Below are 16,053 nucleotides of genomic sequence, written 5' to 3'. Positions count from 1 at the left end.
CCTGCCTATCTACACCCTTTTCAAGTGTGCCCTCACGCCAGCCTCCTCCTTGGGCTCTCCTGGGCAGGAAGATCCCCAGCAGCCCAAGGCCACTATCACTCGGTCACCTGATCTTTGGAAGCTCCTCAAGGAGCTGCTCTGCTGTCATTTGTACTCCATGAGGCTCTGTCTGTGGGGAAGCCCCTGCAGCAGGATTTTGATCCCTGATAACAGAACTGGGACCCCGCAAAGAGTCTCCTCCATCCCCCACCCCCTCACAGCACCCCTTTCCTCCAGGATGGAAAAACTGCTGAAAACTGTAAAAAAATTGACCTTTAATCAATAAGCTTGTTGTATGAGAGGTCATTATCCATCCTGGTTATCCAGGAGACCAGGGAGCTGCACACTCCCCACCCTCTCAGCAGGGACATCAGCCCATGGGGCAGGTTGGGTTTAGGTGTTGGTATTTCTGATGCCCACAGGTGCCTGACAGGCTTCATCTGCAGTTCCTGGGATGCTCTGCCTGACCAACACCATTGCCTCAGCAATAAGGCTGTCCAAGAGCTTTTTACTGCTTTTAAATCAAGTCAGCAGGAAAGTTTTAGCAGATTGAACACCCTCAGTTGTAGAATCATTAGAAAAATCTTCTCTGCTCACAGGATTGTACAGCTGGATGTGTCAGCAAGGTTTTGCCACATGTGTTAGTCACAATCCCATCGAAACATTACTCACAGGTTTGGTATTTTTTAATCTATCCAGCCTGGCCAATTTCTTTCCTTTACCACCTGGCTACTTAGTTGGAATTTTTCCCTGGAGTAAATCTAATATCTGAGCCTTAAAAGTCATGGATGTTCTAGAGATGATGAACAGAAAGTCGGTAATATCTCCCATATGCCAGGTCATCAGGGAATATTGCATCCAAGTTCCTTTTCTTTATCTCAAAATGACATTTCTTTGCCTAAAGTGCCGTGAATTCTGAACACCAGTCAGAGAATATTGTTCATTGGCATTGTGGGAGGCAGCAATTGGCAACCCAGCCAGGACATGACACCAACAAGACACCCCCAACCCAACCACCCTTGCCCTTATGGGGGAATTCCACTGGCTGGATGTTAATTTGGAACACTCCACAACTGGAACAGACAGGTCCAGGAGATTCCCAACACATCTGGATAACAACTTCCTGGCATAGGGCCTCAGGGAGCTGACCCAAAGAGGTGCCCCTGTGAGTTCATGCTTGTTCCCAGAGAGGCTCTCGTGGGTGAGGTAGCGACTGAGGACTGTCTTGGCCACAGCAACCATGAAAACATTGAGTTTCAAATCTCTGATACTGCTGAAATCCATCTGGCTCCTGAGATGGACCAGGCCCAGGCAAGCATGGTTGGAAAATCAGCATCTTTTACTGACGTGTCACCTCCCAGGGGAAAGCCACTGGTTGTTTTGAGTCTGCACGGTGACGAAGGACAGTGTCACCTCCCAGGGGAAAGCCACTGGGTGTTTTGAGTCTCTGCACGGTGACGAAGGACAGTGACAACTCTCCAGAGGTCTTTGCAAAAATAAAAATATTTATAAACAACAAATGAACTGACTTGAATTCGAGACTGGCAGCGGGCACTAATCCTCTGGCTGTGCTGCCATACAGGAGCACCAGAACAGCCTGCAGAGAGTCTGCAGAGCCCGCCTGGAGTGGGAGGACTGCAGCGTGTGGGAACCCCGCTGCTCGCTGGGGGTCTGGGCCGACAGCAGGGCGGACGAGGAACTGGAGGGGCAGTAGGAGCTGTGCCGGGCAGAGACCTGGCTCTGTGACCCTGCTGCTGGCACCTGCCCGCCCGAGTCAGAAGGAGCTGCTGCCTCTGCCCGCTCCTGGGAAACCGTGTGGGTTTTCTGCAAGAGCTCCGCGTACTGGGGGTTGACCCAGATCGTGTGGATGGTGATGCGTTCCCAGCTCTCGTGCGACGACCTTTGGTCGCTGCTGTCCCCGCCTTGGGACAGCTCTGGGTGTCCACTGAGCTCCCCCTCAGAAAGCTCTTGTGCAGTGTGGTCTTCCCCGTGCTGCAGCTGCCGGAGACTGCAGAGCTTCCTCTCTCCCTCCTCCTTGGCCAAGGCCCTCTCCTCAGTCTCCGGCGCTGCCAGCGCTGCCCCTGCCCGCTGCCCGCCGAGGACATGGGCTGTCAGCGGGGCGGGCGAGGGGCTGGGGGGGCAGCAGGGGCTGTGTGGGGCAGGGCCCCGGCTCTGTGCCCCTGCTGCTGGCACCTGCTTGCCCGAGGCAGGAGCAGGTCCTGCCTTTGCCGCCTCCTGTGCCTCGGGAGGATCAGCTGGGCAGTGCTGCTCTTCCTGTGGCTGCCTGAGGTCCACCTGTGGGAAACAGGAGGAGGCATGGGATGAAGGCAGCTGCCTTGGCACAGCTCGAGCCTGTCCCACCACCCTCCTGCCCCATCCCTCACACTTTGCCTCTTCTGCAGTCTTGGCAGCCCCTCAGTGGGCTGGGATTTGGAGTTTGTCTCCTCCTCCTTGGGCATCTCCGTTGTGCTCTGCCAGAGACACCCCCGGGAGCAGCTGCCTCCTGAAAAAGGGGCTCTCCTGGGAGTGGGTGCCCCAGGGCTCTGAGCCTCTGAAGCCCCCCTGGGGTCACAATGACCTCTGGGCATGGCACAGCCCCCATGTTACAAAGCGCCCTGGAATCTGCCTCTGTCACAAAGGGACACCCTGGCACCCCCAGCAATCATGAAAACATCTGGAACCACCTGGAACCAGCTAGGTCCAGCATGGGGCAGCCCCTGCTCTCCCATCCTGAGGGGAGAGAGCCCTGGTGCCCACAGCCCCACAGAGACCCTCACTCTGGATTTCTGGCTCCCTCTGGCTCAGGACCAACTTGGCCCTGGGCCTTTATTTTATTCCCAGCCTTGACAGCAGCATCTCACATGGGGGCTCATATGCCATTTCTGTACGTGTCCTGTGTCTTAACACAGCTCTTACTCTCAGCTTCATAAAAGTGGTGCAGTCATTAAGTGCTTAAAGTGAGCACTTGTCACTTATTTCAATCATCCAGGTTGGGAACATTTTGGTTATAAATGAACAAATAAGCTTTGTTTGGTCAATGAATTCTTAGAAAACCTGAACATTTTTGGATTAAATAATACTGAAAGTTCCAAACTGAATATTCAGTAAATGAGATGGAAAAGCCTGACATCTTTCTAGTCTTCATTTGACTTAAGTTGAGAGAAATATATAAGATACAAGCCATCTGAGAGTCCACATAATGCTGTTACTCTGTGGTGGGTGGCTGCCTTTCCCTAGAAAAATTCTGTGCAGAAATTCATGCCCTGAGGCCTGTATTTACTGCTTGAGGAGTAAGTTAGGTATTTTAGAGGTGTCATTTTTTACAAGATCAATACTGTTATTTAGCCAGATGGCTGAGCAAGCATGGACAAATACTGTCTGCTATAATACATTTATTTGTCTATTGATCCATCTCTACACCCATTTTTGCTGATCAAATAGATGGCTTGAGCAGGACCAGGAGCAACTTATTCCTAGTTTTACCCCATCAGTAACAGGATTTGTCTCACGTAACTTCCCACTCAGAAGCTACATGAGCTTGAGCAAATGTGGAGCCCTGTGGAAAGAGCCAAGTGGATTCACCCCACTTGGGTGTATTTTAGGCAGGACCCATCACCTCCTGGGAATGCCTAACCCAGATAAAGGCAATTCACATTCCCTCCTGCCTCCAAGTCTCTCAACATCAGAGAACTGTAATAACACTTTAGCAAAGTGTTGCACTACTTAAAATTCAATTTTAGGAGAGATGGCTTGAAGTGAAAAGGATGAATACAAGATTTTCCTGTGTTCAAAATATTCAGTGGAGGATGCAGAGAGATTTTTTCAGATCTACTCAAGTATAGAGGACTTCATGTTGGTCCAAGCTGTTGCTTACTTGCTAGGAAAGTGCAATCTAGTAAAAGGCTTCCACTGATCAGAGGGTGACAATCCACAGTCCCTCACCTCCACTCAAAGCAGGAACAACTCCAGTGAGGCAGGTGAAGCTCATGAACCAGAAATCAGTGTCAGGTGCAGATGGATCCAAAGACAGAGAAGGAAGATATTTTGAAATTTTGAATGAAATGCAGTTTTAAAAAATACAGGTGATATATAGGAAAATCCCTGATGTGACACATTTATTGGACTTGTTCTATGCTGAGGCTGCTCAGGGGGAGGATATGGAGATTCATGTGCTGAAAAATTCCATGAAAGCTGTGTGAGAGTGGGGGATGCTTTCTGGGAACAAGCCAGGGCATGGGAGAAACATGACAGCTGATTCTTGCAGAGTGAGACAAAGGGCAACACCCCCAAATTTATGTTGTTACCTCTCCATCAGATGGATGGTGAAACGTGGCTGTGCTGGGGATGGGGCTGCTTGCCAGGCAGCCAGACACTCCCTACATCCAGTGCTTGCCATCATATCAGCTCTGTCATTGCCTTCATCACCCACAAAGGTCTGATTTAATGCACTCAGGTGCCAGCAGCCAGGTTGCTAAAGAGTATTTCTGGGTTGTGGCCAAGCCTGACCAGCCATGGGGTTGTTTTTTTTGCAATACAATTCCAAGAAGACAAAAGAGATGAGGGCTCTCAGTTTTCACCTGGCAATACTAGTTGTCACCCCCACTGATAAACAGATGGTTTGAAACCATCCTGTTTTTCTGGAGACAGACAAGGACTCTCAGACAAACATATGCAATGCTTGGGGAGGTCAGCCCATGCAGTGAAAGCAAAATACACGACAAACCTTTGGTGTCTTGAAGATGATCACCTGGGGCATGTCTGATACAGCTCCATCCCTCCATGCCCTGAGGATTGTCTGGTCCAATTGGCACAGCTTGGGCAGTGCAACAATGTGAGGAAGCCTCCCCGGGTCTCACATGGTGTTTGTCCAGGCTGACATGGGGCAGGAGAGGGGCTGTATCTACAGCTATAATTATTATTAATTTTCATCTAGGATTTACTAGACTGATTTAGGAAAAGCTGGGCTACATATTGAGGGTAGGAGGGGGAGAAAAATTCTCCCTTTTGCCCTTCTCTTCCCTTCTGGGCTAAATTATGGGCTGAGTTTCTCTTCCCTCCAGTCATGAAGGGCAGTTGGCACCAGGCTTGGGTGAGCTGTGATTTGGTATTATCTCAAAAGAAAGTGTCACTGGGTCTAACAGAGATGCTCATTTGGCAAAGCGTGTCAGCATGAGCAGACTTACTGGCCTCAGTTGGTTTTAGGCTGCATATGAAGTCAGACAGACAAAGCATTGCTTCAAAGTGCAGAAGAGGAATTTGACTAAAATCCCTCTACTAAATAATCTCATGACAGGCAAGTCGTGCAAATCAGGCAAATGTAGACAAACAGAGTGGGAACCATCTGTCCATCCTTGAGATGGATGATGGCTTGATGATGGACTGAGGCAGTTCAGACAGCTTTGTGCCACTCTGGGTTCATGTTACAGTCCATCAGTGGAGAGCCATGGGCCACTTACTCCCCCGTGATCCATTTCCTAACCTGTGGTCCAGCTCCTCCTCTGCAGTTCACCCCAGCGTGGAAGAAGCACAGAAGGACAGTGTGGATGAGAAGGGGACACCAGCCTGAGCTCAAAGGCAACAGGCAAGTGCACAGGAGGTGGACGTGGAGAACTAGAGGGAACGTAAGGGCATTGCTCCAGGGAATAAAGGTGTTGGATGGATATCCAGTGAGCAGACGACTTGGTCCCTCCCAATAGGACCCGTGTTGGCTCTGCCCTCCCACACTATCAGATGATGCATCCCAAGTCTCTTCTGTGGCTCCATGTGCCTTCTCACATGTTAGAATTTATTTGTCACCTTTGGCTCATTAAGACTTTTAAGGTGACAACTATGTGAGGTCAAATTACAACCCTAGCTTTCCTCTACACAATATTTCCCTAATTTGTATGGTCAGAAGGAAGATATAAATGACTGTGAAATCAGCCATTTAAAAACTTACCTTCCAAGTGTCTTTGTGTGTATCACCACACAAGGTATGATTTTCTTATTATTGCACAAGTAAATTGAATCAAAATGATATTTTGTCACACACAGGTGTATGACGAGTGGTGTTTTGCTGTGGTCTCCCTCACGACTTGGGCTTGCCTCATTCTAAACATGTGAATAATCCCTGTGAATTTCAACACTGCAAATATTTCTGTTTGAGGGTAAATGTCCCTGCCTGCTTCAGTGGAGTGTGAGGGCAGACAGTTGACAATCCTCTGCGGTGCCCACTGAAGTGGTGTAACCAAGCAGAAACCCCACTGAGCTGAAAAATGCCCCATGCTCAGGAAGAGCAGCCTCTGCCTGTGTACCTCTGATGCCCTGTGGTGGGGCATCTCCCAGAGGGGTGAGAGAGCTGAGGATGGGAGAGTGTCTGGTGGGTTTTCTCTGGTACCCACCACAGGGCTGATCCAGAGCTCACTCAAGGTAAGAGTGCCATTTGTTTTTGTGGGATTTTAAATCTTTTTTTTTCCTGTTAAATGCACTCAGCTTTTAGAAGAAGACAGTTGGCATATGAATGAATTTATCTAAAGAATTTAAGTTCCTGGACTTTCCCACTTCATCTGCCTTGGAGGCAGAGTAGGAGCAGCCAGAAGAGTCAAGCCTGAAAGACTATCCTGGTAAATACACCAGGCTGGATGGTGTGTGAGGAATGATGTGGGCAGCTTACAGAAGAACTATATGGGTGTCAGTCTGGTCTGAGCCATGGTCTGAACTGTGTATCTCTGGTGTGCATGAAAACTCATCAGCACTGGGCTGAGGATGGCTGCAAGTTATCCTGGTGAACACACTGGAGCTTTCCTGCTCTGTGTGGAGACAGCAATTGGAATGAATGCTCCTCATACTTGGGCTCTCTGAAAGGAATTCAATAGAAAGCAGCTGGTTGCTGCTGTGAGGTGCCACAGGCAGCAGTGCTGGGCAGGGATGCAGATGTGATGCTGTGGAAATGATAGAAAGTAGAAGCTGTGCAAGGCTGATGCCTGTTGTACCAAATCAGCACAGTGAGAACACTCCCACCAACATGTCCACTGCTTTTTGTAAGGTGCTGTTGTTCTGACAATCAAACACTTTTGCCTTCTTTTTCATTGTACTTTTCAATTTGTTTTAGTCTTTCTTTTCTCCCCCCCTCCCCCCCTTCAGGGAATGCTTTAATAGCAATTTCACAGGAATTCAGTTTTGGTTTTGTTTGTAATAACCGTTGTCATTGGAGTGAAAAAGGAATCCACAGGAGCAATTACTGGTCATAAGAGAGTGAGTGAATGAATTAATTATCTTCAGCTTTGTTATTATTTTCATGTGCATAATGATGGCACAGGCTGGTGCACTGACTACAGTGTGTTTAGGGGAGGAAGAAAAACTCTCTCTGAAAGCCTGTGGGAGATAATTAGTTTGAACCTCCCTCCGAAAATGGTGTATTTTTATTTTTTTTTTTGTGATGATCTCAGTGCTAAGTCCTGAGGATGAACAGGTTCCTACAGATGACACCACAGGAGACAGAAATCATATTACCCTGGGAACAGGGGAAGAATGTTCTTCCCTGACCTTCACATGGGCTGAAGCAACTGTGCTCACTCCTTCACCTTCCAATCATTTGCCTCTCTGCCACAAGCTGCTAAAATAGAGCAGAGATGCTGCCAACCTCTGTAGCAGTTTGGCACTATAATTAGCTCCTTCAACAGAAAACATCCCGAGTTTGGCCTAATTATGTTCAGTTGATGTTATTGCTATTTCTTCACTGTTTCATCAGGAGGAGGTGGGTGGGTGTTCATGTGTTCAAGCATCACAAACCACAGTCACAACACAAATGTCCTACACTATAACTAAAGAAAGTACAGAAAAGTTACTTCCAGCACCAAAATTACCAGGATAAAGGCAAAAGCAATATTCTGTGGTCACTTTGCTTTCCTGCCTTCAGCACAGGTTTTTTTGTGTCCCATTTCAAACCTCTTCTCCCCAGTTTTCTGCCGTAGCTGCAAAGGGTCAGGGAGGTCCTGCACGTTAGTTTCCTTCACGTTGAACAAACTGCAGAGTCTTTTTGTGCCCCAAACAAGAGGATTTGAGAAACACATCAAGAAAGGTCTTGAGCACCTTCCACGTCCTGAGGACAAAATCTTGGTTTGTTTAGTTGCACGGCCTTTGTGTTTTGGTCCTCGGGTAAATCTGCGAAAGTTCTTTTCGAGCCAAGGCTGTTAAGGAAAACTGCCCTGGGAGAGCAAACAGCGAGGCAGTTGTGACATCTAGTGGTGGTTTTGGCTGTTACACTGCATGGAAAAATCACGGAATCGTGGAATGGTTTGAGTTGGAAAGGCGCTTTAAGACCATCTAGTTCACACCCCCTGCCATGGGCAAGGACACCTTCCATTAGACCTGGATGCTCCAAGCCTCATCCAGCCTGGCCTTGAACACTTCCAGGGATGGGGCAGCCACAGCTTCTCTGGGCAATGAAAAATATATAGAAAATAACGTTAGGAATGCATGGATAGGTATATTTAGTGAAAGCTGATTTAGTGCTTTTAAGGATACATAGCCAGAGGGATCTCAAAGAGATCACAAGGTCTCAAGTGCTGCAATTGCAGTTCCTTCACTGCCGTTCCAAATTTAGCTACAAGTATGTGAAATGAGGATTAGCCCATTTGAATTTAGTTTAGACATTTGTCTGCATTTTGTAGCCATTCGAGAACTAATCATGAAGCAAAGAATTTCAGTAGAACATTAACTTGGTCCTGCAGAACTTTGCACAGTGACATTGCTGGGTCAGCAAGATTTCAGCAAAATTAAAAACCTCAGACAAAACTCTTCACTTTAGAAAGAATCTGGGTACTTTTTATATTGTCAGTTATTTTTGCAAGGACCAAAGTGACTTCAGCATAAAAACAGTCCAGTTTGAGCAAAATCCTTTTTTTCTTTAGGTTCAGGACAAATCCTGTTACGGGATAAATATATATTTATGTGTTATTGTGGGGTTGTTAAATCTACAGAGAAATATTGGACAGAACTTCTACTCCTCATCAAATCCACAATGCCTGACAACAACAAAAACAATTTTAGCACAAAAATTTTCAACAGCTGTGTTTGTGAAGCTCCTGTAGCCAACATTGGGACTTCCAGACTGCAGGTCATCTCTCTGACCGCTGCAAATGAGCCAATGGCATCCAATAAAACAGAGTAAAAAGGTGTAATTTGTCAGCTCAGAATTTCTTAAGGCTTCAACATATATTCAAATTGGACAGGGCTCTGAGCAACCTGGTCTTGTGGAAGGTGTTCCTGCTAATGGTAGGGGGGTTGGACTAGGTGGTCTTTAAAGGTCCCTTCCAACACAAACTATAAGAGCTGCAACTGAGCTTTGTTTGTGTTTTCATACCTGTGTTCCCAGGGGAGGTAGGTAGGTGAACAGCACTGAAACTAAAGGAATAGCCCCAGGAGACTGTGAGAGGAAGAGGTTTGTCAGCTGGGGCTAATAGAGGTCACCAGTTCCTGCTCCACGACCACAGAGCCCAGCCCAGCCCAGTGGTCCTGCATCCGAGTGATCTCCCCATGAAACAGCTGATGATGAAAATGATGGGGGAACAAGACAAGATGGAAACAGCTGGATCTGCTGCTTTCTGTGGTGAAGGAGCTTGTTCCATGTGTCTGTGACCTCTGTGGACACTGGACCAGACCTGATCTGTTGTAGGCTGTGCTAGATTTAACCAGTTTGAGACCTTCCTCTTGGATATCTCCAAGACATCTCCAAACACTGCTTTTGGGTACTCCCACTCCTTAACACTCTTTTGTTTTCTGATGCTGATTTTCAGATTTATGGCTTTCTTGAAGCCTGCAGGGATAAAATATTAAAATTGTTCCATGCCTAATTATGCAAAGACAGAGGAACCAAAGTGTTTCCTCTGGGGTCAAAGAGAAGGTGCCTATTTCCACATCTGCAGCTCTGGCCCTTAGACATCAGTGTTGCATCAGCTTTCAGCTTAACTCCTGCTGAGCTGCACCCCACAATCCTGAAACCTTAAAAGCCAGCTTGGCCTCTGGGGAAGGAGACTTGAGTTTATTTATCACACAGGGATTCAATGTTATTTAGAGGAGTTTCTTTCAGGGCAAAGAAGTACAGTTGGAGCTAGATGATCTTTAATGTCCCTTCCAACCCCAAACATTTCATGATTCTATGAAAGAATTAACAGCCAAACTCAATTCCTTACAGCAGTGGGACAAGTAATGAGCAGGAGCTTTTCTGGCATTTAGATTTCAAGGAACTTACACCCCATTTTGCTCCTGCTTCTTCCTGGATGGCAGAGGCTCTGCAGGATCCTGTATCCTGCTTCAACACCAGGAAAACCCCATGCAGGGCCTGTGAGAGCAGAATTTGTCCTAGTCTGTTGTTTTCCTATTGTGAAACTCTCCATTCCTCGTGACCAGCAGTGCAAGCTGGTGATCTGGAAGAGCAGGTGTCCAGAACGTGACCTTTCCCAGCACAGTGGGGCAGCTCCAGGTCTGACACCTGTGTTTTCAATAAACCGGATCGCTGTGCTCGGCTGCCCCTGTCTCCAGGAGGGAGAAAGGCAGTGGGATGTGTATGGCTGCAGCCCAGTGAACTGCTACAAAAAGCCCATCAAATGTCAAGCTTTTCTCTAAGACCTGGAGCTGCTGAAGCATTTCTGGCAAAATTTACTGAATGAAATGAGTAAGCTCTGATAAGCCTCTGATATGTGACAGAGCCAGGCTTGCTTCAGAACCCACAGTAAAGGAAAATAATCAAGTATTTAGATGAAGATGACCACAGGTCTTCAGCAGCATCTTCCTTCCTGGAGAAATCCAAGCCACAATGGACCTGAAAGGGTCAGTCTGGGGCTGGCAGTCCATGGGTGCCATTGCAGTGTTCACTCTTGGGATTTCCCACTAAAGTGCTTCTGACGTTGAAACTGTGACCCCAGCTGGTGCCAAGCTGATATTTGAGCCCCTGTTTGTGAAGCGCCATAGAAATGTGAGGCTCTCTAGAAATGCCAAGCCATGGCATTGCTTAGGGGAGAAGGGGGCAGTGTTTGTGTGCTTCCTTATTTTCATTTGACGCTACTAATACTAAAAAAAAAAAAAAAAATTAAAATAACTATACTAATAGAAATACCACAAAAGTTAGCATGATGTTTCAGAAGTAGAATTAAAAAATTGTTTGCTGAAAGCAGAATGGGCATTACACAGAAAAAGAGCAAGTGAGATGCTCCCTTCCTTGCCCCACCTACACCCACCTTTCTCTCCCCGCCATAACTCTCCTCTGGTCCTTATTTCTGCTCTCTGGAGTTACACCAGAAATCCCAGCAAACCCATTTCTAACCAATTCCTTAGCAGGTGCTCTCAGCCATAGCTCTGTTACTGAAAAACCACAGGCTGTAGGGAAAAAATAAGGCAGGTTAAAGCACAAGTGTGGCTAATCCCTCCAGAGGAAACCCTCAGCTCTGAATTTCTCTGCGCTCTTTACGAAGGAAAAAGGAGAGCAGCGGTCCAGTTCCTCCTCATGACTCTCTTAGGGCTGAGATGCTGAGACTATTTTTACTTACAACCTGTATATTAAAGTATAGCTTCACACTTGGGTCTCTGCCTTGATCCCGGGGGTATGGCAGAGAATGACCAGTTTGTTTGCACAACCTTAAGTTCCAGTAATAGGAGATGATGATGCCACTAGAGCTAACAAGATGCTTGAGGATTTCAAAATGCAGGGTTGTTTTATTGAGGGTAAGACTGGGAGACAATGATCAGATATCAGCTAATGCCAGGAGTGTAGGTCCAGAGTCATCAGTGATGTGAGTAAGGGCTAAACCAGCTGAAGAACTTGTTCCTGGTTTAGCAATTCTCTAAATACAGGCTTTGTCTCCAAGGATGGCCTTCCTGCTAAACCCTCCCTCTTGGAACCTGAATTTGTTAAAGGGATGTCTTTTAGCTCTGGGCAGCACCAGGAGACAGACCTGTTTCTGATTCTGAATGGGAAGTTTGGGGTATATTCTATGCTATTAAATATCTGCCCACAAAGTCCATTTTTTTTGCTCTACCGACTGTACTGTTCATACAGCTGCCAGGCTGAATACAACTCTAAGATTTTTAATGTGTTTGAGTTTACTGTGGGGATCAAGTGTGTGATTCTGCCATAGAATCACCGAATGGTTTGTGCTGGAAGGGACATTAAAGACCATCTAGTTCCAAGCCCCCTGCCATGGACAGGGACACTTTCCACTAGCCCAGGTTGCTCGGAGCCCAGTCAAGCCCAGTCTTGAACACCTCCAGGGATGGGGAGTTCACAACTTCTCTGGGCAGCAGGATTATCCCAAAGGATTTCTGCTTGGCGTGAAGTTCACCACAATATTTGTGGTATAAGGGGCTGCAGTCCTAGGGCGGTGAGCAGCTGGGAGGGAAATGATGGAGAAGGTCTTTGAGCAGAGCTCCAAATAGAGCTCTGTTATCCTTGCTACACAGGAGGGAAATGCCGCTTCTTATTTACTATTTAATATGCAACCAATATTTGGAAAACTTTGAGGTTTGCCATCTTTATGCCATGATCAGGTACACATTCTTTAAGAAGAGGTCTGCAGGAGCATGACATTCCTGTCCAGCATTTCCTTCAGCTCAGAGATAAGTGCTGACAGCCCGGGCACCTGTAATTCACGGGAAACTGTGCTGTAGGAAATGCTGAAAACCTTGGAGTGAATAAGCTTGTTTCAGTTTTGACCTTCCATTTCAGTACGTGGGAAGAGATCGATGGAATCCTACAAGCATCCACACCAATCAGTGTTACAGAAAAGGCAGGAGGGTCCACTTGGTCGGAGCAAAGAAGAAGGCATCCTGCTTTGTACCACTCTCTTACGGTAACATTTACAGAGACATGAATGCATTGATGGGCCAGCTATGTCTACTGAAGCTGTCAGTCAAGTGCAAGGCTCAAATTCCTAAGAAACCTGTGGCAGCATTTAACCTCTGGCTGTGCAGATGTAAACAGCAAACGTAAACATGAACTATGATAGGTGGTGGCAGCAGGATTCCCCTGGTGATCAGTGTACATTGTCACTCTCTGGCAAAGCAGTGACAGAGCTCCGAGTCATTTGTCATGACTGTGGGACAGAAAAAGTGTCAAAGGCTTTATTCAAGAAAAGCAACTGTACTTTTAGTTTCATGCTGTAACAGCCCACTCTGCGTGGTCTGCAGGCCTCATCATTTCAGAAGCTTGGAACTGAACCTTTCCCCAACCACAGCACTAACCTGCCTGTCCCTGCCCCTGTCCCAGACACTGGGTCCAAAATACTCCTGGGTGGGAGTCAGGTCCAGCTTCAAACACCTCCTGCAGAGGTACTCACTGTGGGCTGCTGCTGTGGATGGGTTTCTAAGTTCTTCTTGCAACCACTAGAGATTGTCCAGATCTGGGAGGGCTCTAACGGAGCAATTCAATCCTCTCTTTGCAGCAGACACCTAGAGATGGCAAAGGAAAGACTCTGTTGTCTCTGCTGACTGTGTGGACCAGGTTTACATTGGCACAGAAAGAGCTGGGATGGACACACAGACACACCTGCCATGCAGACACCTTCAGGTGGCTGAATTTGGACCTGAATTTCAGCCTCAGCTGTGCACTGTTCAGACAGCAAAAAACTCATATTAGGTGTCTAAATATAGGGGTCTAGTGTCATGTGGCGTATCTGAGGTCTCTGTGGAGGGCTGGCTGCTGGGATACAGGACTAATAGGAAACCCAGGCTTTCCTGGAGAGGCGGGAGGAAGCAGGGCAGGATGCTGCTGGGTGGCTCATGCTGCACTAGATGCCAGTCCACAAGCTGCAGTTCAAACACCTCTCCTGGGTTATCTGCAGCAAGATCAAGGTCAGTATGAAACACAGAAGTAGAGACATGTGGATTCACACATGGAAATGTGCACATGGAAATGAGGATGATGTGTGAGTAAGGGGATGAGTTCCTCGTGTGGATGAAGAAGACTGAGACTGGCAGGCAGTACCCTTGCCGTACCCATCAAGGCCTCGGGAGAAGAAAGACAAATGCAGGGGGGTTGGTGCAGGTGACAACTGTTTTGGTGTTTCTAAGTGCCAGTGCCTCGAGCACAGTTGTTTTTTCATTCTGTGGTATAATATCAAACTTGGACTCTGGGGTGTAAACAGGACACCCTGAAAAAACTGGATGTCTAAAGCGTTTTTGCTGCTTTTAGTGCTTAGCTAAATGCAGATATTTAAGGGGTTAGTGATTTATTTGCATTGCACATTTTTGGCTGATGATGGAAGTAAACAAAGCATTAGCAATAACACCTCAAAAACATCAACAGAGTGTTTTTGTCTTCTGGTGTGGCTGAAGCTGCCAGGTAAATCAACATGAACATGATGTTCCTTTGGGCTTTTTACTAGAAGATCAAGTGCTCTGTGAGGGATACTAAGCAGAAAGTCCTGTGTTTAACATCAGCAGATCTGCTTTCAAACAGGATTAGAGCCCAACTATAAGTAAGAAAGCAAGAAAAATGTTTTCACTAGAATTGAGTTAGTCTCTGGGTGTGTGGTTTTCGTCAGGTTCAGCTCCAGGATCTGTGTTGCTCTTAGAATGAAGTTCCTTATAAAAATGCATTAGAGAGTGACCCCACAAATTATTTGAGCTTTGGGCTTGCCACAGTGGTTGAAAATTATTGTTCTTGGATTAAATCTCCAAATCTTTCTTCATCTTTTGGCTATGCCACTAGAACTGGGTCTGTCCTGAACTTTTGTAAGTCAGCCCCTGGCACTGCTACCTGAGTGTTGCTAATTGCTGTATTGTTTCTTCCTGGGCTGAATGGTTTATCTCCAGGCAGTTGATTAAATCAGCTAAATTAATGTTGGTGGGACAGAGTGTTCTCTGACGAGAACCAAACCACTGCATTAAAACAATTGAAAATAGGTTGTTTTTTGGTTTTGTTTTTTTTCTTCAGTTTCATGTATGTCTGCTCAATTATATATTGTACAGCTGTTTTCCATACCCTGAAACTTCAACAGTTAGAGTGATGATGGCTGGCATTGATATTAATTACAGAGTCAAAAGACTCTATATGCATTCAGGTTTTTGAATGCAAAGGACTGAAGAGATGTCTCTGCTACTGAGGTTGAAAAAAACCCCAAAACAACAGAAGTACCAAACAACAACCCAAACACTCATCTTACATGATTCTATTGAAAACACTAAAAAACTGCAGTTGTCCTTATTTTTTCATATTGTTTGACTTCAGGCCTGAGTTATTTTAAGTGCCTTTGGTATCCAACAGATGTACTTCTAACACTACAAAGCTCAACATAAAAAGCAGAGCAAGAATAACTCACTGTATAATTTATTTAAGGCCAAAACCTCCAGATCTCCCTGTTGGCAGAAGTGGGACTCAGAATTCTCTGACCTTTGGCAGTGGGACAATCCTGCCTGTCACTGCCACCTATGATCCATGGTGAGGGGATCACTTAGGAACAGTTGGGCTTCTAATTGTTCCCTTTGGTTCTCTGACACCCAGTCTCCCTAAGTTCTTTGTGTGTTATTTTTCTAGATCATCTTCTCTCCCCATCCTGAAAATAAGAGTTTTGTTGAGAGACTGCTAAAAGCAAAATGTTCCTGGATATAGAATGACAATACAGTGGCATCTAAGTCAAATTCTATAATCCTCACAAGAGTCTTAGTGAAAGCCTCAAGGAAAAATTGATTTGGAAACGGATCCAGGTATAAATCTTTTAGTAGAAAGTGGGTTCCTTATAATATCAGTGTGTGTGTGTCCTCCTAGGGGTATCATAAGAAGCTGAACATTTGGGTGCTCCATTTATTTATTACAGCCTTGGTTTTAGGGACACAAAATGAATGAATTAATGAAGAAAAAAATCAGAGTATGACAATTCCTGAGGGAATACTTTGTCTCTTCTTGCCCCTCTCCCAGATACCCAAATATTTGTACTGGATATATGCACAGGACATGTTTCTGGAGGCAGCTGATGGCACGGGAGATGAGCTGACCTGTATCTGAAGCTCACGTGTATAAGTTAAAGCATTTAAAACCCCCTT

The 16,053-nt window shown here is 46.3% G+C and overlaps 1 protein-coding gene across 1 annotated transcript; it reads right to left on the bottom strand.

The window, feature by feature from the left end:
* Positions 1 to 1,453: 1,453 nt before the first annotated feature.
* Positions 1,454 to 2,607, bottom strand: LOC108507346 (protein VASP homolog). The gene is made up of 2 exons (XM_017835250.1): positions 2,424 to 2,607; positions 1,454 to 2,334 (listed from the first exon to the last, which is right to left on the bottom strand). The coding sequence occupies exons 1-2, from the start codon at positions 2,496 to 2,498 to the stop codon at positions 1,594 to 1,596; spliced, it is 816 nt and encodes a 271-aa protein (XP_017690739.1). The 5' UTR covers positions 2,499 to 2,607; the 3' UTR covers positions 1,454 to 1,593.
* Positions 2,608 to 16,053: the final 13,446 nt, after the last annotated feature.

This window comes from Lepidothrix coronata, unplaced genomic scaffold (genome assembly GCF_001604755.1).
Source record: "Lepidothrix coronata isolate B3197 unplaced genomic scaffold, Lepidothrix_coronata-1.0 Scaffold252, whole genome shotgun sequence".
Lineage (NCBI taxonomy): Eukaryota > Metazoa > Chordata > Aves > Passeriformes > Pipridae > Lepidothrix > Lepidothrix coronata.
This window is presented reverse-complemented; position numbering and strand designations above follow the sequence as displayed.

Coding starts and splice junctions, on each gene's coding strand:
- LOC108507346 (XM_017835250.1), bottom strand. CDS start 2,498: ATGCCCAAGGAGGAGGAGACAAACTCCAAATCCCAGCCCACTGAGGGG. Junction 2,335..2,423: donor GACTGCAGAAGAGGCAAAGT/GTGAGGGATGGG, acceptor TGTTTCCCACAG/GTGGACCTCAGGCAGCCACA.